This window comes from Meles meles, chromosome 5 (assembly GCF_922984935.1).
Source record: "Meles meles chromosome 5, mMelMel3.1 paternal haplotype, whole genome shotgun sequence".
NCBI classification, from domain to species: domain Eukaryota; kingdom Metazoa; phylum Chordata; class Mammalia; order Carnivora; family Mustelidae; genus Meles; species Meles meles.
In genome coordinates, this window is record NC_060070.1 from 14,305,248 (window position 1) to 14,330,754 (window position 25,507).

At 37.4% G+C, this 25,507-nt stretch overlaps 1 protein-coding gene across 1 annotated transcript; it reads left to right on the plus strand.

Annotated features, from left to right (window-relative positions):
- The first annotated feature begins 2,158 nt into the window (after positions 1-2,158).
- Positions 2,159-13,445, plus strand: FBXO5 (F-box protein 5). The gene is made up of 5 exons (XM_046004159.1): positions 2,159-4,786; positions 8,919-9,636; positions 10,185-10,275; positions 11,200-11,382; positions 12,542-13,445. Exons 1-5 carry the CDS (start codon positions 4,690-4,692, stop codon positions 12,791-12,793), a joined length of 1,341 nt encoding a protein of 446 aa, XP_045860115.1. The 5' UTR covers positions 2,159-4,689; the 3' UTR covers positions 12,794-13,445.
- Positions 13,446-25,507: the final 12,062 nt, after the last annotated feature.

A 25,507-nucleotide genomic window follows, 5' to 3' on the forward strand; every position in this document is an offset into this window, starting at 1 on the left:
TACTTTACCATACCAGATGACAACATTACAGCAAGGTAATAACCTCAGTGGTTTACCCCTATCTCAGGACTGTGTCTAATAAGGAAATGGGAAAGAGTGGGTCAGGGAATAGAATAAGCATGTATTGCCAGACTTCTCACATTGTCTCATTAATGGACAAAAAGTCGTTTACTTCATTCTTGTTTCCTCAGGACCCAACATTATGCTACAATAGGCACTAACCAGATGTCTAAAAGGCAATTATATCTAAAGTATTTGTCTACAAAGCTGATGTTCAGAAAAAACAGAATTTAATTTCCAAGTGGCCTACAATAGCAGTTAATCAAAACTCATTCAGCTGGAATAGCAATTTTGAAGAAGCGTAAACAAAACAATCACTATACTTAAAATTTAACTTGTCATATTCCTCTATAACCTATTTCTCACTGCGTAATCTCCGTTTCTTTAATGGCACTACCATTCTCCCTCTCTCTCAAATTTAAAATGTCCTCTTTAAAAAAAAAAAAAAAAAGGTTCTCTTTTCCTCACATGCAGTTTATTGCTAAATCCTACTCTCTTAAACATTCTAATAATCCTCACTGATTCTATTATTACTATTCATCCAGAATTATTTCTCTCCTGGACTACTTTTATGGCCCCCTGACCTCTCCAAGCATCTTCTCTATCTGCTAATACAGGTTACACACATGTAACTGCCAGATTCATTTTCCTAAAGATTTTTTGTCAGTCTTTCAACAACTTAATAGGTTCCTACTATGTTCCAAATACAACTTCAACTTGTTAAGTGTGCATACAAAACACATCTATATCCATATCCAGCATCATTCTATATCAGCCCATTTTACTCACTACCCCTTTACATCACATCAAATTCATTTTTTCTGATAATTGCACTTACCTTTAAACTTTCCCCTGTAAGTTCCTTACATCATGCTATCTTCCTCCCCAGTCTCTCAAAAGCCATCCTCAACAGCACGGATTTTCATCTACGGGTTTGCCCCTAGAGGCATCTGGCAAAGTTTGGGAGGGACATATGGCAATATTTGGAGACAGTAGGAGTTGGAGGCCAAGAATGCTGTTAAACTCCCTAAATGCTGGGGCGCCTGGGTGGCTCAGTGGGTTAAAGCCTCTGCCTTCAGCTCAGGTCATGATCCCAGGGTCCTGGGATCGAGCCCCGCATCGGGCTCTCTGCTTGGCAGGGAGCCTGCTTCCTCCTCTCTCTCTCTCTCTCTGCCTGCCTCTCTCCCTACTTGTGATCTCTATCTGTCAAATAAATAAAATCTTTAAAAAAAAAAAAAACTCCCTAAATGCACAGGACATTCCCCCACAACAAAAAGTTATCTGACCCAAAATATCAACAGTGCTGAAATTAAGAAACCCTGTCCAACAGATTACACCCTTATCCTGGCATATAAAAGTTAACTCCTCTGTTCTCTAAAAACTCCCAATGTAACACGATGTATTTGACTTATCCAGTGTTGTGTTATTGCTATAGCCCTTAGCTTCTCCCTTCAAAGATTATTTACTGAGCATCTGCAGTCCCAGGTAGTAAGCACAAGGGCAGGTACCATCTCCCAATTATTTCCAAATTCTCCATGACGTCTTGCATGCTGTAGGTCTGCAATAAGAATCTGCTGGAAGAGGGCATCTCTCACTGTGCTTCATTTTGCACCTAAAAACGCAACAATTCTGATATTGATATGCAGGAAGAAAGAGATACATACATCTGTTGACATCTAGTAAAATTCAAAATAGGCCTAAGTTTCTCACTAAAAATGAAATTAACAGACGGTCATCACTCCACTGAACAAGTTGCCAATTAAAAATATTTCATAATAATCAATTAAATTTAATTGAGTAAATTGATTGATTGAATTTTAACTGTTAGAGCTTTAATTGATTAAAGCTCTAACAGTTAAAATCAACATTAAGTCAATACCCTGAAAAAGACTTCATAAACTATTCTAGTATGCAATAAACTATGCTTAACTATGTGTATTACCTTCAATTGCTACAATAATCTTAATTTTTCCAATAATGTATCTTAGCCTTTTCCTGAAAATAAATAACTGCCGGAGAATAACTTTTTTTTTTAATATTTTATTTATTTGACAGAGAGAAATCATAACTAGGCAGAGAGGCAGGCAGAGAAAGAGGAGGAAGCAGGCTCCCTGTGGAGCAGAGAGCCCGATGTGGATCATGACCTGAGCCGAAGGCAGAGGCTTTAACCCACTGAGCCACCCAGGCGCCCCCGGAGAATAGCTTTTCAACAGCAGTTAAGAGCCAATATAGTGCAGGTGCTCAATTAATTAAATGAAAACCGTTCTTCCCCTCAAATTTCATACATTTGTCTACATCTGAAAATAGGAGTAATGATCTCCAAGGTCAAATGGGGAAGTAATGTGAAAATGTACTTCCAGCTTCCAGCAAATACTATCATTCCTCAGTATAACACAGAGGAAAGTACACGGACTTATCAAGCAGAATGGGACTGGAATTTCTGCTTAGTAACTGTGTAGTTCTGCAAGAATCAAACTACACTTCTACAACCAAAAATGAAAATAATGCCAAGGTTATTGTGAGACTAACATTTACAAAATGCCTAGAAGACAAAAAGCTACTGTAGTTTTAACATTCATTCAACAAATCACTCCCTCCAATTACCACAGCAATCAGAAGAAACTCAAAACTCCACATGTAAACATACAAAATCCTACAGGATCTGGCTTCTATCTCTCTGACCTAATCTCCCAATCTTACACTTGCTCAATGCACTCTAGACATCCTTATAGCTCTGGAACAAACCAAGCACTTTGCCTCTCTGCCCTCTGCTTATTATATACAGATCTCTGCACCACTCACCCAATAGTCAGATCTTGATTCAAAGCTCTTGACCAATCGAAGTCATTACTCTATGCCCCTACTGCCCACTCTCTACCCCATTATTTTTATATTGCTCTTTTCTGCACTGAAATTGGTAACTGTCAGATTTCTTTTCCCATAGTATGTAAATCTGAAGGGTAGGACTTTTGTCTTTTCAACCCTCCACCTCCCAAGGCCTAGCTCCAAGGACAGGCTAAGGCAAGCGAATGGGACACTATCACTCAGGGGCAAAACTTAACGGGATGCCCAAATTTCAGTAATCCAGAAAAACACTAATTTAAAGCAACATCCTAAAAGACGAAAAGTAATGCTAAACACCACGATGGACTCATTATCACAATTCTGCACCAAGCGGATCCACCCAGCACTTGGCACAACTCACACCATATCTCAGCCCTGCCCCACCACACTTGCCGCCAATTTAACTGAACGCTTAGAGGTAAATCCAGTATTAAATCTCCCTAAGGCTGCAGAAAAGCAAGAGGGAGAGCCGCAAAAGACCGGAATTCGGAGTTTGGGGAGCTTACACCCCGTGGTTTCCCTGGGGTGTAGGCTGAGCGCATGGAATGCACTGTCACCACTTAGCGCACACTCTGAAAAAGTTCAGCATGACTAATAACATGGTGCCAGTCGTCCTCGAAGACCTAATAAATACTTCCACCCGTTCCCCTGACATCGCTAAAAAAATCATTCCTTTGCCCAGGGTGTGGGAACTGGAACCCTTAGGTCAGGACTTTATAAATTTATTTTGGAGCAGGACTACTGTCTCGTGCGCCTGGGCCCTGGAGTAAATAAAAACCGAAGAAAGCGTAGATACAAATTTAATAAACTTAACGTCCGTACAAAGCAGTGGTGGCTGGAGAACTGTGGTTGAAAATACAAATAAATACGCTTACAAGACAGAAGTGACTGACTGTCCCACCATCGCCCCCGCCGAAAGGCCCTTGGGAAGACGTGGCCCCACATCCCCAGCCATACCAGCGGATAGGCCAGCCGTGTGCGCCGGAAGCCACGCGCACCCACCCACCGCCGCCCGCTCTTCTGCCGGAGAGAAACGCGGGGGTCCCCAGCGCGCAAGCGCCACCCCGCCAACTCTGCAGCCACGGCCCGCCACAGAGCCTGCGCAAACTCACAGGGCAGAGGGTGGGGCGAAACTGAGGGGGAGAGAGAAGCGCGCCTAAATCCTAGAGAGGCGGGCTAAGTAGTGCTGGGGGGTGGGCTCGTCTTCCGGAAAGTCTGGATTCCCGGACGACCGGAGTCGCCGCTCACCAAACACCCGCTTGTGTGCTGATGGAAGAAAGTCGGCTACCCTTTGTACCCACTGGAGATCTTCAGACAGAAGCCGGAGCTGCCTTCAGGATGAAATTAGGACTTGCAAGAAACCTCTTCCCGAGACGGAAGGAAGCTTGGCGGGTTCACGCATGTGTGGTAGGCTATCTCCACGTGCGGCCTGGCCGCGGCCTCCGCGCGCTCGGAGGCCTCTCGCCTAGGCCCGCCCCCTGCAGTAGCATCTTTCCGGACGCGCGGAGCCGGGAAGGAGGAGGGAGGTTGGGCATCACAGCTGGGCCCCGCCTCAGCAGCCTCCAATTGGGCGTGGGTGAGGACACCCCCTCCCACCGCCTTCCTATTGGAGCGCGCGTGCGAGCAACGCACCCCATTGGGCCGTGTGGATTTGGGCACCAAATTCAAAGATTTTAAAAGTACCAGCTGGCGCCTTTTAGGAGATACAGCTCTGTGACGCGGACGGCCTGGTGTTCTGCGGTGGTAGCTGTTTCCTCACCTGAGGCCGACCCCACTTCCACTGGCATGAGCCAGCGCCCCTGCCGCTGCTCCCCACGGCCCCCTTCCAGCTCCTGCCGCTGCAGCGCCCTGACAGCCGCCGGGCGCCCTCGCTCCTCAGACGGTGAGTGAGGAGAGGGTGCGGGGGGCACGCGGTCCCGAAAGGGAGTACGGGGTTGGGGGGGCCGCAACCGAACCCGACCCCTTTCCGAGTCCGGATGTGCGCCCCACGGCGGGCCGGGCCGAGCGGGCGTCGGTGGCGGTTCCTGAGGCGGGGAAGGGGGGAAAGGCTGGGGGCTCAGGGAGGGGAGGCCCTAAGTGCCGAGGCGGGTGGCGGGCCCGGGTCTCTCCTTTCCAGGCCGAAGCTGGACGTCAGCTCCGAAGAAGGTGAAGGTCTCGGCCTTTCAGGGCGCCCTTTTCCCCTTGCAGGATCTACCTATCCTTGTCCCCACCCCGCTTGAAGAGGCGCCAAATGCCCCCACCCCTCCCCCACTCTGGGGCCTGGGCTCTGACAGGGCTCGCGAGCCCCCGGCCCCTGGGGTCTGACCAGGTGCTTAAGCCTTACTCCCTGCGCCCCTTTGCCATGTTTACCCCGCACCCTCGGGTCTGCGGGCAATTACCCCGGGTTTTCGCCGCCTCACTCCTGCTGGCGGGCGCGGGAGATCCCGCTCGCTTATCTCCCGCCTCCTCCACCCGGCCCGCGCCCTGAGGGGCCACCTCTTCGACCCCTCAGGATTTCCATGGTCTAACCCTACCCACTCCCGCCAAATGGAGGGACCCCCTCATCGGGCCAGGCTGTACAGGGATGTCCAAACAAAAAACGTTCTCCCCCCACCCTTTCCATTTTTCCCTTTGCCCAGTAACTCGTTTTCAACGCCTGGGGTGAAAGGTGGGGGGGAAGCATTTTTTAATATGAAACGGAGAATTTATCCTTAATGTAGCTGATTTTCTCAGAATGGAAGAGTTGTTTTGTTTTGTTTTTGCTGGTTTTTCCTGCTCTCCTGAAGAAGTAGATAGCCCTTTATTCCCGGTTAGAGTGGAAGGCACTCAAACGGTTATTTTTATCCTCTTTGTTGCTATCTGAAGAGATCCAAATGCATTTATTTTTCCTCAGAAAGAACCACATTTTTAAAAAATTATCGACTTTGTGATATTTTGCAGTCACTGAAAGGTGCTCCTTTCTCATTACAAAAGGAGTCTAGGAGACTCGAGGAAAAAGTAGTTTTAACAGGTTAAATCTATTTCTAGAAGATCCCCAATCCTTAAGTCTCCCTATGAAGTTCTAAAGCTTGATGGTTTTAAAAAGTGGTATTTTGATTACTTAATTCAGTTGAATGGTATTACCACCTTGCTCCTCAAAATATTTGCTATCTCTAAGAATTTTATTGTTTGTTTACAAATTTGAGAAAATGAGATTAAAAGTTTATTGCATCCAAGTATTTTTGAAGGCAGGCTTTCCTAAAATTTCTTGTGGAGATTGCTGATTTGCAGCAGATGGCTGCAAGCTTTAGAAGTCTCAAACTCTTAAGGAATAGCCATGCCTAATGTTGGGCACATGGTGATTATCTTATGGGTACTGCAGATTGTAGAACTTAATCATTTAACATTCAGATAGTTGTAAAAATTTTTAAGCATTGTAACCTATCTAGCTATGGTATTTTAATATGGAGTATTTGCTCTGACTTGGAAAGTTAAATGAAAGTCAAACTTTTGTACAGTTAACTGTTATACCACCTTTTCATGATTGGACAGTGTGTTGGTAGATGAGGTTTAAAAGCAGATTGTTGAATCTTCACCCAGTAACATGAGGTAGATATAAGTATCTCCATTTTAGAAAAAATGAAAGGAACTAATTGAATATTTTATGTCACAAAGCTAGTCAGAAGGCTGAGCAAATACTTTTACTTGAAGTTGGATCTGATTCCTAGAAAAAGTATATAATCTGTAATATAATGTGAAATGTATTTTGCTACTTTTAAAACATTTGTGATTTACAATAAGCATTATGAAAGATTTGGTTTTAAAATGTGATAAAAATGCCATATGTGATGGGACTGTGCCATACATTTAGTCCAGTTTTAGGTTCTTAAACCCCATTTTATCGGAGAGAAAACAAGCTTTAAAAGTTAACTGCCTCAGTTTTCCCTGATACAGCAAATAACGCTTTATACCTTAGTCAAGACTTAAACTCCAGGGTATTTTTTTACTTCACTTTCTGTCATTCAGCATCCAAAAAGGCATCAGCAAGTTCTGTTGACTCTCCTAAATAGACTTCAGATCCACCCAATTATTTTCAGTTCCACTGCAGTCATCCTAGTGTCAGTTACTCAGCTCTCTGGACACCTATGATATATACTACTAACCAGCCTTCCTCTTTCCACTTGTACCTTCCTACAGTCCATTCTATATAATTGCCAATGATCTTATTAAAAATGTAAACTGGATATCTCAACCCCTCAAGGTTTTTTATTACACAATGAATAAATCCAACATAACCTAAAATTCTACCTCTCCAACTTTAAAGTATATTACATAATTTCACATTTTAAAACTAAATCTACAACCAGGATCCAGATTTTGAAACCAATAAAAGGAACCCGAGTTCTTGGAGAAATGCTCCAAAAACGAAATAATGGAAGCATTTCAAGTGGACATGAACTTACAGTAGTGAAAGCTGAAACAATTTGAGCAGAGACATTAATAAGGCAATATTGGATTATAACCCACAGTCTGTGAACCTATACTTGCATACTTTTTTTAATATACTTTTATCTCACTTTGCAAGTGAGATAGTGGAATGCACACTGAATTTATAGTAAAGAAGGGTAGTCTGCCCCTCAACTACAATGTCAAAATGTGGGCAAGCTACTTACTGAACTTCAGTGTCCATTTGTAAAACATAAGGTAATACCTCTTCATTCTACATCAGAAGATTGTGAGGAGCAAGTGTTTGAAAGCAAATGGGAATTGTAAATTTCTAAAAAATATATAAGGTGTTTGAATCATCATTAAGTCTAAATTTTAAAGAACTGTTCCATATGCAAAGAGTGAATATGGTGTTGAATGAAAGGGTTCTACGACAAACATAGTTTCCCAGTAACTGGGTTCTAAAGATGAGAAGAGGAGGGATGCCTAGGTGGCTCAGTCAGTTAAGCGCCTGCCTTCAGATCAGGTCATTATCTTCCTCAGTTATTTAAAACAACTGAACAGTAATACAATCTTTCTTCCCAACCACTCCCACATTCTTATATCTAGTCTTACACTGATTATAGTGTTGTTCTTACTTATCAGATCTTCTGATTGATATCTGAACTATTAATTCATCTGGCTCTTTGGTTAATTAGTCATGAGAAATCTTAGTTCAGTAATTGGAAATTGCAGAGTTTCTATTTCTAGCACATACTAGATGAGATAAAGGGAGGTGTCCCTTTGCTTGAGTTTACTCTCCAGCAGAGTAGGCAACCACCTTAATTATATCAGACTCACTCATACCACTGATCCGAATAAAACTTAGAGATGAGAGTTGTGGGAGTTCAGGTAGATTTTAACTGAAGGGTGATTAAATTTACTTCGAGTTCTTTGTAAGGCTTAAAATAATAGCTAATGTCTAAATCTTATACAAATTTGTATTTAAGAATTTCTTGACTTCAGGGGCGCCTGGGTGGCTCAGTGGGTTAAGCCTTTGCCTTCGGCTCAGGTCATGATCTCAGGGTCCTGGGATTGAGCCCCACATGGGGCTCTCTGCTCAGCAGGGAGCCTGCTTCCCCCTCTCTCTGCCTGCCTCTCTGCCTACTTGTGATCTTTCTCTCAAATAAATAAAATCTTTAAAAAAAAAAAAAAGAATTTCTTGACTTCAGATGGCATTTGTTGCATCACATTTCCTTATTTGTTCCATAAGTACAGATATGTGTTAAATAATCCCTTTTTCCAATATTTTTTACTCAATCAAGCTGGAGACTCTAAAAGTCAAATTACGATTATACACTAAAAGCCATCTTTTTTTTTTTTTTGATAAAAGCCATCTTTTGAAGTCCCCTTTTAAGAATAAGATGTATGTACTTACTAAAAGAGTTAATTACTATTTCCTCATTGTCACATCTCATTAAATAAACTTGGATAATTTCATAGCTACATAGGCAAGACATAGTGCTGAGAGAATGCAAAGTAATTATACCTCTGTATATCCCAATTTAAGAAGTAGAAATGTATGAAAATTTTGTCATTAAACAATTTTTTTGTTTTTTTTTTTTTTGTAGGTTGTAAAGAAAGTTCTACTCTTTCTGTCAAAATGAAATGTGATTTTAACTATGACCATATTCATTCTGGACCTAATATGCTGCTAAAGCCTGATGACACTGGAAGACTAGGTTCTTATACTCCTGCATTTTTGGAAGGTTCTTGTAAAGACTGCATTGAAGACTATGTAAGGTTATCAGATATTGGGTCACCAATTGTGAGCCCCAAAGTTGTAGAACTTGAAACTGAAAATGAAAACAAGCTCTTTCACAACAAGGAAAATCAACATGTGCAACAAATACTTAATAGTTCAAATGAAATAGAAGAACTAGAGACCAGTAGACCTTATGAAGACAGTGGCTATTCTTCATTTTCCCAGCATAGTGGCTTCAATGAACATGAAGAGAGTAGCCTTCCCTTGGAAAATTTCAGTGACAGTCCACAGTCCTGCCTACAGATGCAAAGCCCAGACCAGTATCCCAGCAAAAACTTGCTGCCGGCTCTTCATTTTGCAAAAATGGTTTGTTCAACATTAAAAAAGAATGCCAAGCGAAATCCTAAAATAGATTGGGAGAAACTGAAGGAATTTATATCCAGTGAAAATTTTAAACTACAGAATATAATTGGCAGGAAAATGGGCCTGGAATGTGTAGATATTCTCAGTGAACTCTTTCGAAGAGGACTCAGACATCTTTTAGCAAATATTTTAACACAGCTCAATGATATGGACTTAATCAAGTAAGTATGATATACTTAAAGCAAAATAAAAGGGAGTATGGATTTTTATTGTTGGCTAGCTTCTTGAGGGATAATAGACATCTAGGTTGTACTTTTTTTTTTTAACAAAGTGGAATTTTTGAAATTGATGTCTACTGATAGCAGTGTCCTATAGTACTTTGAAATTTGTCTACAATTTTTATTAATATCAGCTAACATGGTGTCCTATATAAAATGGGGGCTACTTATTTGGTGTTTGCAGATGTGACAAAATGGAAGTACAAAGCAATGGTTCTTAAGCCTGAATGTACTTGGCTTGATGTGGCTTGATAAGGAGCTTTTAAAAACAACCCTAGTCCCCTTTTTAAGCCAATTAAACCCAAATGTCTAGGCCTGGGGCATCCTTACACCTTAAGTACCTCAGGCAGTTCTAATGTACAAACAGGTTTGAGAAGCACTGCTAATAGAAATTTCTTTTTCTTCGCACTGTTAATGTTTCTGTAGTATGTTTATTCCTCTTAGCTCTTTGTGATGCTAATTGTTTCCTTTATAATCTTTTATTTTTTCAGTGTATCTAAAGTGAGTACAACTTGGAAGAAGATTCTAGAAGATGATAAAGCAGCATTTCAGTTGTATAATAGAGCAATACAAAGAGTTACTGTAAGTCTTTGGCAGTTGATGTTTTCATTTTGAAGTATAACAGCTAGTGCTCTTTACCTTTACAAATAGAGAAAAATAGGACAGATAACACGTAATCTGGAAATCCTTTACATCCACAAAGCATTTCTGCTTTTCACTAGAACTCTTTAAACAAAATTCGAAGATAAAGGGAAAGAAATCCCACTTAAGTCATTTATTTCTTGAGTTCTTCCTAGAAATGTCATGTCTAGAAGGGAAAATTGGTCAGTTCTCCAATAATAAGAGTTGACCATGTTGCTAAGCTTCGTTGCCATTTTTATTTTTTCAGTTAAATTTTCAGCATATTGAAGACTTTCAGTGCAGAAGGGAATTCAGTTGCCTTCCAAAATGAACTTGGTAAATTTGGAGATGTTTCTGAGAGTATCAATACATGTTTGAAATTTCAGGCCTAGCAGTTGGCAGACTTGGGTCTAAATTTTGGTGCTACTAATTTGCTATATAACTTTAGTCAAGTATTGCTTAAGTTCTCCAAGTTCAGTTTCTTTATTGATAAGGTGGTATTAATGGAAAGTTTTCTAATCTAAAAGGTTATTTTGAATCCATTCATGACACCAATGTGACACTTAAACGTGATTTGCCATTTACTGGTGGTGAAAAGAATGACTTTATTTTGGCATTAGAGCATTATAAGTGATGTAATAAACACTATATAGGCTGAGTATGTAAAGTGCTTTCTCAAAATTTCTGGTTTGCAGTTTCTGTCAGTGTTGTCTATACGTATAGTGTGTGGCTATATTTAAAGCATGTGCAGGTAAATTGGATGTATGGAAAAATCTTTTACATCCTCATTTGCTCTTTTTTACATGTACAAACAATAAAAATGCCTGATTGTTGAAAATAAAGGAGAATATTTTTAAGTCCTATTAAAACATTTCTTCTAATTAGGAAAAGAACATTAAGTTTTCACCACATGCTTCAACAAGAGAATATACTATGTTCAGAACCGCATTAGCTCCTATTCAAAAATCTGAAGCTCGGACACACCCCCAAAAAGGTGCTCAAACCAAGTTATCCGATCCAGGTGATCAGAAAGGTTCTACTTACAGTCGACACAGTGAATTCTCTGAGGTAATTTTTTATTTGTCAATAAATTAGAAACTTATGGGGCACTTAATAGTTAAAAGGATTTAGAGTAAGAAACAGAGGACTTTAAATTTAATTATAGCATAATTAGAACTACTAGCGAATTATTAATGGAGATTTATCTTCTATCCCCTTCATTTTACTCTCAGAAATGTTGACCACCAAGAAAACATTTCAAGTAATTGAATTTCTAATTCAAGTAATCAAATTAGGAAAGTGCACAAAGATGTCTTCCTATGTAGAAAATAGATACCATTTGACATTGTTTATGTTAGTTCAGTGATGTTGAGATCTAATTTGGAAATACAAGGAAAACCTTGATTTTAAAATTTCTTAGCAAACTGTTCAGTGTACATTTTAAGATTGTTGCCTTTGATATCTGAGGAATAGAACTCAAAGAAAAAAGGCCAGCTTTCAGAAATCAAAACCCTCCTATTGCACCTTCAAATCACTGGGTAATGTATATTATAAGTTCAACTCAGCACATGGATAATTTGGCAAGCTTAATTTGAGAAACCATAATCTTACCTAAGTGCATATTTGAAATAAAATGTTGACTGCTAACTGCCTTCATGTTGGTCAGTAAGTGTGAATTATACATAGTGAAGTTTAATTTTCTGTCTTAAGTGTTGATGATGGAATTTCTAATACAACATTTAACTTTATTCAGAAAACATATATTGAATATCTGCTGTCAGGTAATTCATGGATAAGAAAACATGGCACACTTCATAGGCTTGTAATCTAGAATGGACAATGGCTACATAAAAATAAATGCCATATTATATGGTAAGGGCTTTTTTTAAAAAAAAGAACTAGAGGTGAAAGAGCAACCAACTCCCAAGTGACACTAGGAAGACTTCACAGTAAAGGCGACATTTAAGTTAGGGCATTTATGTGTAAGCATTCATGAAATAAAAGAACGTATTCAAAAGTAGCATTAGAAAATAGCCACTAGATCAGTTGACAAGTGATAATTATCTCACTCATTGAACAGTGAGTTCCAGAAGGGCAGGAGTTTTATGTGTGGCATGGATCCTTTATTCATGTATTGGGGAAGGTTCAGCGGTACCTTTCTTATTTATTTCTACCAAAATTACATTCAGTCCTCAATAAAATTGTTTATGGATTTTCTTCTTTCTAGGTTGCCAAGACTTTGAAAGAGAATGAAAGCCTTAAAGCCTGTATTCGCTGTAATTCACCAGCAAAATATGATTGCTATTTACAGCGGGCAATCTGTAATCGAGAAGGTTGTGGGTTTGATTATTGTACAAGGTGTTTATGTAATTATCATACCACTAAAGAATGTTCAAATGGCAAACCCCTAAAAGCCAATTATAAAATAGGTCCTCTGCCTGGTACTAAAAAAAGCAAGAAGAATTTACGCCGATTGTGATACCTTGTTAAATCAATTGTACCTGATCATGAAGGTTAGTTAGAAAGTGTTAGGTTTTAATTTAAAAAACATAAATGTATTTTGATTTCCAATTTTGTGTTGAAATCAATGTAGTACATGGGATTTTTCACCCTGGTGAGTAAAGAGAATATATAGCCTCTTAAAATATTTTACAATTTAATGTGAAAAAAGTTTAAAATTTAGTATAAGTCAGAAAATTTAAATATTTAAAAAACAAAAGGAAAACTAGTTATCTGATATTTGTGATTCAGGGATAAAATAAAACTGATTCAATTTTTATGCTAAAGGGAAGCCATGTAATTTTACCTAGATAATCTTAAATATATATCTCGTTTACCATCTATTAGCATTTGAGACATTTTATTTTCCTTACCAAATTAATACCTATCAAAATAACTTATAGAGTCTATTAATTCAAGTGTTTTGTCATCTTTCTTTCACCTCTTTTTCAGTGTGTATATTTCCCAAAAAGTACTCTTTGTGAAATCTTGCTTTTTCCTGGTTATAAAGTCTGTATGTTTTAATATTTTTGTACATATGTAAATATCTCTGTATTATTTTTTATGTCAAAAAAGAAAATAAAGATCTTTTGTGTATGTATATGTACACACGTGTAAATGTAAATTTTGTACCTGTTATGAATAAAATTGTTACAAGCTTACTAAGTCATGTGAACTTTTTACTTTGGTAAACATCTTAATCTTAAAAACAAATTAGGAAACTGAGAAACTGTATTTGTATGTATGAAGGCACTGAGTTGGTTCCACTTGTGTCTGCTCATCTGGGAAGTTTGTGACATTCCCAGGTTCCATTCTAATCCCAGTATTCTCCCCACTCCCAGTATTTTAGTTGTGAAGTTGGGTCTTGAAATAAGCATCCCAAGATGATTCAAGGCAAGACCAAGGAACATGTTGAGAAATCCTAATGTATTAATTCATCTGTTACTACTAAACTAATTAAAACTATGGCTTAAATAGCCACATAAAAATACTAGAAAGATTAAAAATATGTAATGTAAAATAGAATGTTATCTTTGACTGCATTCAGAACATTTGTGCTGATAAGAGCCCAAGACAAGGGTATGTACTTTTTTTATTCCTTAATTCTAGAGTTGAATATGTTTTAGTTTCAGTTATGAATATGGACAAATTCCGAGAGTTTGAGCTCAGACAAAAGTCCTAAAAGTTTAAGGGTGAGCCTCAGATCCTCTCCCTAAAGCTGCAAAGACTCCCAAGGCCTTTGCCTTTCATCTCAGTGGAAGCCTAAGGTAGAGTATTTATCTTAAATGGATTTATGGGTGTATCTTATCCAATAAAACTGCCCATGAAATTAGCTGTGACATAAGCAGCTTAACTGAGGTAAAATTGACAAAATAGATAATATTCAAAGTATAATTTGGCATTTTGATGTATGTATATACATGAAGCCATTGCTACAACTAAGGTAATGAACATCAGTATCGCCAAATTTCTTCCTGTCTATAATTCCTCCTGTCAGTTCACAGGTAATCACTGGTCTGCCACTGTTGATTGTTTTGCCTTTTCTAGGATTTTTTATATCAATGGATTAATGAGATTAGTCAGAGTACATGCTTTATTATTTTGAGATTCATCCATTTTATGTGTGTCAGTACGTAATTCCTTTTTCTTACTAAGTAGTATCCTGTTGGATATACCAGTTTGTTCATACATTCACCTCTTAATGAACATTTGCCTCCCAGCCCCCCACCCCAAGTTTTGCTATTAGAAATGAAAATGCTGTAAACCATATACAAGTCTTTGTAAGGTAAGTGGTATGCTTTCATTTCTCTTTAAATAGTAGTGGAATGTTTGGATTATATAGGTAAGTGTATGTTTAACTTTTTGAGAAAATATCAAAATGCTTCCCAAAGTAGTGATAACGTTTTACATTTACCAGCAATGATGGGAGTTGCATTCACTTACATATTTATTTATGCATTTACTTAGTCAGTCTTTGTAATTTTAGTCATTCTAAGAGGTGTGTAGTAGCATATCATTGTTTTAATATACATCTCCCTAATAACATGTTTAACATCTTTTCATGATATTTGCTATCCATAAATTTTCTTTGGTAAGAAATAGTCAAATGATGTGAGTTCTTTTATTATTGGTATTTGAGGATATATATTTTAGATAGCGGTATATCAGGGTGTGGCTTAGTTTTTATTTTTGATGAAATCAAATTATCCAGTTATTTGTCCTTTATGATCATGTTTTTGGTGCTATATCTAAAATGTGCCTAATTGTGACGCCTGGGTGGCTCAGTGGGTTAAAGCCTCTGCCTTCTGCGCAGGTCATGATGGATTGGCCCCCCCGCATTGGGTTCTCTGCTCAGCAGGGAGCCTACTTCCTCCTCTCTCTCTCTCTGCCTGCCTCTCTGCCTACTTGTAATCTCTGTCTCAAATAAATAAATAAAATATTTAAAATGTGCCTAATCTAGGCATACAGATCTATACTTTCTCTAGAAGTTTTATAGCTCTCAATTTCACATTTAGGTCTATGATGCACTTGTTAAATTTTGAATATAGTATAAGAGGTATGGGCCAAAATAAGTATCCCCCTGTTCAGCACCATTTGTTGGCAAGACTACCCTTTCTCTACTGAAATGACTGCATCTTGGTAAAAATCAGGACTCTATTCTGTTTAACTGATCTATTTGTCTCTCGAGCTCCAAATCCACACGACCTTGATAACTAGCTTTAAATAAGTCTTGAAGTCAGGCAGTGACGTTATTCTTTTTCTTTCAAAAAATTATTTTTAAGTTGTGTATCCTAGGTCCTATGCATTTCTACATATATTTTATAATTACCTTGTTAGTTCTTAGAAAAATACATGATGAAATTTGGGGATTGTAATTAATCTATTAATCTCTTAGATTAGGTTAGGAGAGGATTGACATCTTGACTTTTCAACCATGAACATAGTTATGTTTATTTACATCTAAAAATTTCTCTTAACAATATTTTATCTTTTAATTGTACATGCCCTCTACATCTTGTGTCAGATTTATCCCTAAGTAGTTTATATTTTAAGTGGCATTTTTTATTTCAATTGTTTATTGTTAGTATATTGAAATACAAATGGTTGATTTTGTATCCTAAAACCCTGCTAAACTCACTTTTATAATTGAGAGTCCTATCAGATTTTCAATGTAGATTGATTTTTGTCTTCTGGATGTAGTGAGTTTTTCTTCATTGTAGTCTATGTGTCTTTTATTCCTATTTCTTGCCACATTATACTGGCTAAGACCTCCAGTAAAATGTTCAATAGAAATAAAAAACATTTTTATCTTGTTCCAGATGTTAGGGGGAAAGCATTCAGAATGATAATGGCTGTCGGTTTTTTATATATCCTCCTTATCAAGTTGAGGAAGTTTCTATTCCTAGTTTGTTGAAAATTTTTATGATGATTGAATGTTGGGTTTTGTCAAATGTTTTTCCTCCATTGATTGGCATGCACATAGAGTTTCTTTTTTTGTTTTTTTAAATATGTATTTTGTTGATTGATTTTAAAATGTTAAAGCAACCCTGCATTCCTACAGTTAATTCCACTAGTTCATAATGTATTATCCTTTTCAGGTATTGTTGGAATCAATTTGTTACATACTAAGAATTTTTACATTATATTCATGAGGGATATTAAGCTATAGTTTTCTTACAGTGTCTTTGGGATATATTATCTGCTTTTCAATTTTCTGGATATTTGTTTCAAATTATATTTCTTCTTTGACTGTTTGTTAGAATTCTCCAAGGAAACCATCTGAGTCTGGAGGTATTTTTGGTTTTTTGTAGGGAGGTGTTTAAAATATACTTTTTTCAATAAATATAGGATTCAATTTATGTTTCTTCCAGGACGAGCTTTAGTAGTTTATTACTTTAAAGGTATGTTTCTATTAATGTAATTTACTTAATTTATTGGAATAAATTGGTCACAGTATTACCATATTATCCTTTTACTATTTGTAAAATCCTTAGTGATGTTCATTTCTCTCATTGCTGATATTGGTTGATTGAGTCTTACTCCTTTTACTGATCAGTCTGATGAGAGGTTTATCTCTTAGATTATTTTCATATAATCAGTTTTTTATTTCATAAGTTTTCTCTCTTCCATATCGTTTTTTGGTTTTGTTTACTTCTGTTTACTTTGGGTTTAATTCGCTCTTCTTTTGCTAGATTCTTAAGGTGGCAGCTGAGGTCTTTGATATGATCTTTTCTTCCATAGGTGTTTAGTGCTATAAATTTCCCTCCAAGTTTTGTCTGAGCAGCATATTCCAAGTTCTGATATTTTAATTTTGTTACTTTTCAAATGCTTTATAATTTTCTTTCTGATTTATTTTTGATCCACAGGTTGTTTAAAAGTGTGCTAGTTTCAGGTGCCTGGGTGGCTCAGTGGGTTAAGCTGCTGCCTTTGGCTCAGGTCATGTTCTCAGGGTCCTGGAATCGAGTCCCGCATCGGGCTCTCTGCTCAGCAGGGAGCCTGCTTTCCTCTCTCTCTCTGCCTGCCTCTCTGTCTACTTGTGATCTCTCTCTGTCAAATAAATAAATAAAATCTTAAAAAAAAAAAGTGTGCTAGTTTCTCAATACTTTAGGATTTTCCAGATATCTTTTATTGACTTCTAATTTAATTGTTGTCAAAGAAGATACTTTATGTGACTTGAATCCTTAGTTTATTGACAAATATTTTATGGCCTAGGATATGACCTATCAGATAAATGTCTCATGTCTACTTGAAAAGATGATAAATTTTGCTGTTCTTTGGTGAAATGCCTTATAAATGTCAACCAATTAGGTCAACTTGGCTAACAGTGTTTTCATATTTTATATATTCTTTCTGATTTTTATCTACTTGTTCTATTATTAAGAGATAGGTATTGAAATGTTCAACTGTAATTATGAATTTATCTGTTTCTTTTTGCAAATTTTCAGGTTTTGCTTTATATATTTTGTAGCTTTGTTATTAGCTACATAAACATTTAAGACTATTATACCTTCCTGGTAAAATACTCCCTTTGTCATTTTAAAATTACTTTTAAGATTCTTGGTAATATCTTTGCTATGGAATCTACATTGTCTAATACTAAAATAGGCACTCTAGCTTTTTGTTGTTGTAATTAATGCTGGCATGGTATATATATATCCCTTCCATCCACTTTTATCTTATTTTTTATCATATTTGAAGTATCATATTTCTTGTGGACCTCATATAGTTGAATATGATTTTTTAATAACTCAATAATATCCACCTTTTAGTTGGAATAATTAGGCCATTTTCATTTAATATGAATATTAATATGATCAGATTTTACCATCTTGATTTGTTTTCCATTTGTCTCATCTGTTCTGTTTACTTTTTTCTCTTTCTGCTTTCCTTTGGATTATTTTTATGATTTCATTTTATCCCCAATTTGATATTTAATTAGCTATGTTCTATTTTGTTTGATATTCTGCTATAAGTATATACCATATTTTGTTTGTTCAGCACTTGATAGACATTTGGGTTGTTTCTATTTTTTGGCTATTATGAATAGTGATTCTGTGAACATTTTATATACAAGTTTTTGTGTGAACATACATTTTTGATTACCTTGGGTTTACCTAAGAGTGGAATTGCTGAATCACATGCTAATTCGGTGTCTAATTTTTTTAAAGAATTGCCAAACTGTTTTTCACAGCAGCTGCTTTGTTGTAAATTCCCACAAGCAACGTATGATGGCAATATATAATTCCTTTATAATCTGGATGCTTTCCATTTCTTTTTCTTGTCTAATTGCCATAGCTAGAACCTCCAGTACAGTGTTGAATAGAAATAACAAGAGTGGACCTCTTTGACTTTTTCTTAAACTTAAGACATTCTTCCTCTGGCACCATCATTCTGTATTGGGTGTTTGGGAGACAAATAAATTGTCCCTTTAGTTCACAGATCCTTAGATTGAAAAAAAAAAAAAACTGTATTTGAGAAATTGTATTTTAAGAATATGTGTAAGGAGCCTCTTCTACACCAAGGTCAGATTTATGTAATGATGGATTTTCAGCTGAAGCTATAATAGACTTTTGAAAGTTTAAGGAGAGGATCAGTGTAATTTTCCTGTAAGAGGGATGTGAATTATTGGGGACCAGAAAGCAGACTATTAGCTTCTAAAGTGCCTCCACAGTGACTCTAGCTTCAAGATATTTGCACCTTTGCTTTACTGTACTGTATCAGTTTGGGTCTATGTAACTAATAGGAAACAGCAGAAGAGATGGCATGACCTTCCTGAGACGAGGTTATAAAAGACATTGTGATTTTTTACCTCTTCTTCTCTCTCTCTCATGTCACTCACTAAGGGAAGGTCAATTGTGAGCAGCTTCTGGAAAGCCCCACATTGTAAGACATTTAGGTTTTTGAGATGTCCCAAGTGAAGAATTGAAGCTTCCTGCCAATTGCTAAGGCTGAGTCTTCTTGCAAGCAAGTCCTCCAGTTCCAATCAAGCCTTCAGACGACTATAGTCCCTGACAACATGCTGAGTGCAACTTGAATCATGCAACTTAACTGCTCTCAAATTCTTGAAACTGTGAGGTAATAAATGTTTGGTGTTTTAAGCCTGTACATTTAAGAATGGTTTGTTATACATAGATAACTAATACAAAGTGGCCAAATCCTTCTAGGAGCACTGGACAAGAGAAAGATAAAAAGGAGTCTTTCCTCATACCCTTTGATTAACTATATTAATTAATATTAAGATTGTATTTTCCCCCCAGAACTCTTGAGACATGTAATTCCTTGGTCTGGAATCAATACTGGCATATATATGGGATGGTAAGCCATCTTGCAGCTATGTAGAACGTTCTCTAAGGAAAAGTCATACTCTCAGGCCTAAATAGGTTTGGGACTGGTATGATCACAAAAATGGACTATTTTAAGTTTGCTACACAAGGGAAAGTGAATATATTTTAAGATGTTAGCATTTTTGTGGTTACTGTGATTTATATGGTATCTTTAAAAATTACTCATTTTTTACAGAAATTCGCAGTACTGTCTTAATATCTTCGTATTCTGGTATCCAAAGAGATGCTATGTGTTTTATGGATTGAATATAGATAAAATAGATTCTTTACACAGTTCATGTTGTGACAAGAATATATGACTACATTCAGAAGAGCCCTTAATCAGCTGACCTTGGTCAAATGTGGTCTGACCTAGTATATCTGATCAGTGGGAGGCACCATTTAGTGGCCAATGCTACTTCCCTGAGGCCTTTATTCTAATGAAGAAAGTTCAGGTTTGGTAGCCTATAGCAGCTGTTCTGTTGTCCCTTAAGGATGCTTATATTTCTCTAAATATAAATGTAAATATAAATGTTAAAATCTCAATATGTTTGTATGCATCTGCCTTTTGTGGATATTCTCAGTGTCAGCCATACATTTCACTGAAGCAAATACTATTAGCGTATTAGCACTGAATCCTAGCTTGCCTTTATCCAAGGTTCATGCTGGAGTGATTTGGTACCCAAAGTTTAGCATTTCCAAGTCCTCTAACTGGGAAGTTCGTCATGCATAGTTCATACATCTTGAGGACCTGCTAAAAAGACTGCATACAAAAGAAAACAATGATAGTTCCTTTACTATCATTAAGTAGCTTCTTATACTCACAATCTTATCCAGATGCTTTGGCTTGTTCCCTTTTCCCCAATTTGGCTTCAGCAATGTAAACAACACAGAACCACAAGATGGTGCTCTTATAACACCATACTTTTGAGTTTGTTCATTCATGTGAAGTTTAATATGAAAATGGATGAAACAATATTACCGTTCGTCTATGAAATTTGTGTTACCAGCTTATAAAATAAAGTCCACAACATAGTGTTAAGCTAGGCTAGGTAGGTATAAACTATTAACTTTTTGGTGTCAAGTGTCAAGAGCAGGTCTTGCTTATCTTCCACATTCTTTTACATTGTTGATATTAAAGTCTCGATTTGTACTGTTCAGTGCAGTAGCAACATGTGGCTACTACACATTTGAAGTGTGGCTCATCCAAATCCAAATGGAGATTTACTGTAAATGTAAATATAAACCAGATATCGAAGACTTGGTATGAAATAAAGCAAAATCTCTAATAATTTTTATTTTGACTACTTGTTGAAATAGTGATATATTGGATTAAATAAAAGTTCTATGAAAATTAATTTCTAGTGTGACATCTAGAAAATTTTAAATTACATATGTGGCTCTCATTTCATTTCAGTTAGTGTTGATCTCAGATCACATAACAAATAAGTATCAGAGGAGTCTTTTCTGGCCCCATAACCTAAACAGGTCAGAGTATAATACCTGAATACCCAAATCTACCGTACATTCTAAAAGTAAGTCAAGTTCTAGATATGGAGATGATAGGGGCATTGCTAAAAAATTAAGGATAGAGGTCTAAATCGACTTGGATAATTTTTTTTCAAACTCCTATTACTTATGGTTTTGTAGTAAGTTGCTCCTCATCTGACCTTTGCCCCCTCCTTACTCCCAAATTGACAGGTAACTGCTGTTCTCAGGTCTTTGTATTCCTATCACCCAGGAAATGCTTAATATATATTTGTGGAATGGATGAAGGCAGGAACAACTATATGGGTTCAAGCTGACTTCTCTGGGAGTCAGTGGAGTGCCACTGAACATGGGCTTTGCCTCCACATCCCCAGTAGAACTTCCTGTGACCCTTTTCAAAAAGCTTCTCTGCTCACTTTCCTCAAGAAAAAGCTTTTCCTTTCTTCCTGAGCTTTGAGAGAACCTACAACAGGAGGTTTATAAAATACTATTTTTTCAATGTCTTTTTTGTTTTTGTTACTAGGGTTTATTTTTTGGTCCAATATCCTTTTACATATTGGACGGAGATGAGAATGAAGAGTACAAGAGCCCAGCTGTACCTTGTCATTTGGCTTCAAAAGGATTATAGAATGGACAGTGAAAACAAGTTACTGTCATTCAGATAGAAGTGAAGAGGAAGGAAGCATCCCCTTCTTTCTTTTAAGCACTGATGGTTAAACATCCATTGCATTTTGTTAATATAGTTCTTGTATGTTGCCAATATGCAGAAGAGAACTCCACCCATAAACAGAAGAGGCCATGTTGATATATATTAGATAAATTTTTATTTGTCCAAAGCACCTGTAGGTTACCTGTGTCCCAAAATGGAAAGAACAGTAATAGACACTTTTGGAATGTCTGGGATTCTGACTTTCCACTTACTATCAACGTTGGGCAAGTTTTTAATGTCTATGAGATTTAGTTTTCATATTTATAGAGAAGGTAATAATGCCTACCTGATATTAACAATGATTACCTTAGAGAACACAGGGAAAGACTTAATGCAGTATCCGGCACATAATAAATAAATGTAGCTGTTGTAATTTTTTTATTTTGGCCAAAATATTAACGCTCACAAATATCTGGATGTTTATGATAGTCTAAATAAAGAAGGTGCTTTCTAAATAATTCTATAATTTTGATAAGGTGAGAATAATCTCATGTTAAATTTTCCTTCAGCTATATTTTTTACTCTTAAGAATTTAGAAGCTGTTTTTTGTCCTCAGTAGGTAAGCAAAGAAAGTCACCTTATTACTAGAAAATAATTTTGTTAAAGCATAGATTGAATAGAAGTTTGTATGACTTCAAAGCTCACAGAAATTTACCATTATTCATTTATCTGTTTATTAAAAAGCGCTTATTGAGTACCTTCTAGGTGCAAGGCAGTATGTTGGGTGATGTCAAATGCAGTCTTTATCAACCAGTGTTCCAGGAGAGAATTGAGCTTTAATGATGTAATGCGTGTATTATATATAATAAATTAATTTCTCTTAGGCATTTAGAATGGCACTAGTTATGAATCTTCCCTGTAGAAATTAATGATCACCCAAATAATTCATATTCCGTGCATCTGATAAAAAGTCCAGTTGAAAAAGTCTAGGGGGTAAGGAGGAAGAGGGAAAAAAAAATACTAAATTAGCTGTAATTGAAACAAAATAAAATAAATATAGAGTAAGCAAAATATAGTAAGAAAATGGAAGGAAAATTCTAACAAGAGGATCAGAACAAAGGAAATATTGAAAAAATCTTAGGCAATGATAAGAATCAACTTTTCTCTTGTTTCCTCCCCTCCCCCTGTTTTTTTCCAAATGTGCAACTATTTTACAATGCCCTGTGATTAATTCAGAAAAGAACCTGTCAAGGAGCTTGTGTGGCTTCTGGAGCAGTGGTAAGCTCTATAGGAGAGTTACACAAGCAAATCACTGTGGGAATTCCAAGTGAGAATTCAGATGGCCCCAGAAGTCCCTTTACTACTGTGAAGAAAAAAATTCTCATCAACCATTTTCTTCGCACAATAGGAAAAAAAGGTACTTATTTCATGCCAAGACTTAGGAAAACTCCACTGGAAGTTGTCTTTAAAGACTTCAGAACAAGGTGGCAGAAGGGGAGAGTAGGAAAGTGATGTTAGAGACTGTGACAACCCAAAGAAGCACGTACATTGTTACCTAACTTCAGGACACATATATTTTTAAGGGCTACACTAAGTTTTTAAAAGTACATACTTTTTAAAAAATTTTGAGTAAAAATGCTTCAGTATTTTTAAGGATGAGTTTTTCCTTCCCAGAGGAGGAGTTTAAAACACTCTAAATGGGAGGTTAATGGATTATACACAGATAAAGGGGTAGAAAACAGTAATGCCAGTAGGTCAGCCTACTGAAGGATCGATTTTCTAGTTTTAGAGCATATTCGATCATGTTATTTCTCTCTAAATAAATTATTTCCACGTGAAGTCCCCGATTCCCAGAGTATGGCCACACTAGGGATGCCTTGGTGGCTTAGTTGGTTGGGTGCCCAACTCTTGATTTTGTCTCAGGTCATGATCTCAGGGTCATGAGACCAAGCCTGGCACATGTCTCTCTCCCTCTCAAAACAAAAGAATATGATGCCCAATTATTCATTTAATGCCACCACCATCTTCCTGAGAGACCCCAAAAGGAACAGAGAGCATGGTTGAGGCCAGTAGTTTCTCCCCATTTCAGGGAACACTAGAAATTAATAGTGTCTTTCTGAGCAACTCCTGGCCTCCAGGGTGCTTATCACTGCTGGGAGCGAGGGGAAGAGAGAATAGAAGAATAAAAGGGCAACACTTCCCACCTTCCTGTGCTGCTTGAGCACAGGAAACGCATCAGTATCTGACTTCATAGAAAATGCCGTGTGGTGGTCATAGTGCACCGGTTGGCTTACATTTAAGGCCTATTGGCTTTAACCAGCTGCATGTATAGTCTGATAAACAAATAATGTCTTATTCTGAACCTGCATTTGCTGGAGGCATGCAGGGTACAGCATGCAGAGGATGCCTATAGGTCTCTTCGGAGAGCATGACCCAAGGATTCATGAATCCTGAAATTCTAGCGCTATGATCAAGGAAATGCCACAATGCTCCTTAGTTAAGTCATTTCTGACAGCTGGTGTGCAAGAGCTTCTTGCTCATGCTTGTGACACGTCAACAAATACTTGTTGAACTGAAATTATTCCTAGTAAACCGTCTAACTCTGCTCTTTATCTTTTGAAATTTTGCCTTACAATTTTTAGACACAGTTGTCACTCTGGAGACTTTGCGGGGTGTAGCCAGTATGTGAGTTATCTGCGTCATGTTCGGTGTTTCGAGTCTTACTCAGCATTCTTATGTCTTGTTCCTGGACGATTTCCCTGCCACCTTCATAAACCTATAAACTTTCCAGGAACCAAGAATGTTAGTCAACTTGTGGCTTTTTCTTCCCACTGCATCTAATGCTCTTTTTTTTTTTTTTTGGTTTTCCACCAGAGGGCATCACAAACCTATCTAATACACTATTTGGCACGGATGCTTTTAATACTCAAAGTCAAACTTTTTCAATTTTAAAATGGTTCTAATTTCATTACCCTAAGATGTTGTGGTGAAAAGTAGGGTCTTTTGTAGCCAAACCCTCCGAGTTCAGATCCCAGCTCTATTGGAACTGTCCTAAGGCCTGGGAAATGCCTTCATTTCCTCTCTAAGCATCAGGGTTCTCATCCTTGTAAAGTGAGCCTGCTTCTTGGGCTTTGGTGAGAATTACAGAGAGCACTTAGAACCCTGCCTGGCTTATGGTTTGGTACTGTGTAAGTGAGAGCTCTCTGAAAGTGTATGAAAATGGCAGTTCTACTTATCCAGGAGTTACCCTGAGAGCATCAAAGTGTTGACAACTACAAAATAAAACTAATTACTTACATTTTTTAGTGTTGGCTGTGTGCCAAGCCCTACTTTTATGCATTATTTCTACCCAATAGTTGTATGAGGGAGAAGTCTACGCTCATCAGTTCACAGACCCATCCCAAGGGCCAGAACAGTGCCTGCACACTGGAAGTGTTCAATAGGTATGTTTTAAATGAATGTAAGCTATATTTATTAACCCACATTCACAGATGAGAAACAAGGTTCAGGGGGTTGATGTACCTCTCCTAGGATCACACAAGTAAGTGGAATATGTTGGATATAGACCCAAATTCTCTCCCAAGCCTAGCCTCTTTCCATGGAGTTTTCTTACTTTAAGAAAAGTTGAGAGGGTTCAAGGGTTGAGGAAAATGAACTTTGGTTGACTCTCCTAACCAAACTACCAGGCTGCATTTTAATACTGTTTGCAGGGAGAATGGAAGACATTCCTTTT

Bases quoted from the DNA above. Each gene is read 5' to 3' on its own strand.
- FBXO5 (XM_046004159.1), top strand. From the start codon at position 4,690: ATGAGCCAGCGCCCCTGCCGCTGCTCCCCACGGCCCCCTTCCAGCTCC. The intron at 9,637-10,184 runs GTAAGTATGATA...TTATTTTTTCAG, and splicing joins AATGATATGGACTTAATCAA to TGTATCTAAAGTGAGTACAA. The intron at 11,383-12,541 runs GTAATTTTTTAT...TCTTCTTTCTAG, and splicing joins GACACAGTGAATTCTCTGAG to GTTGCCAAGACTTTGAAAGA.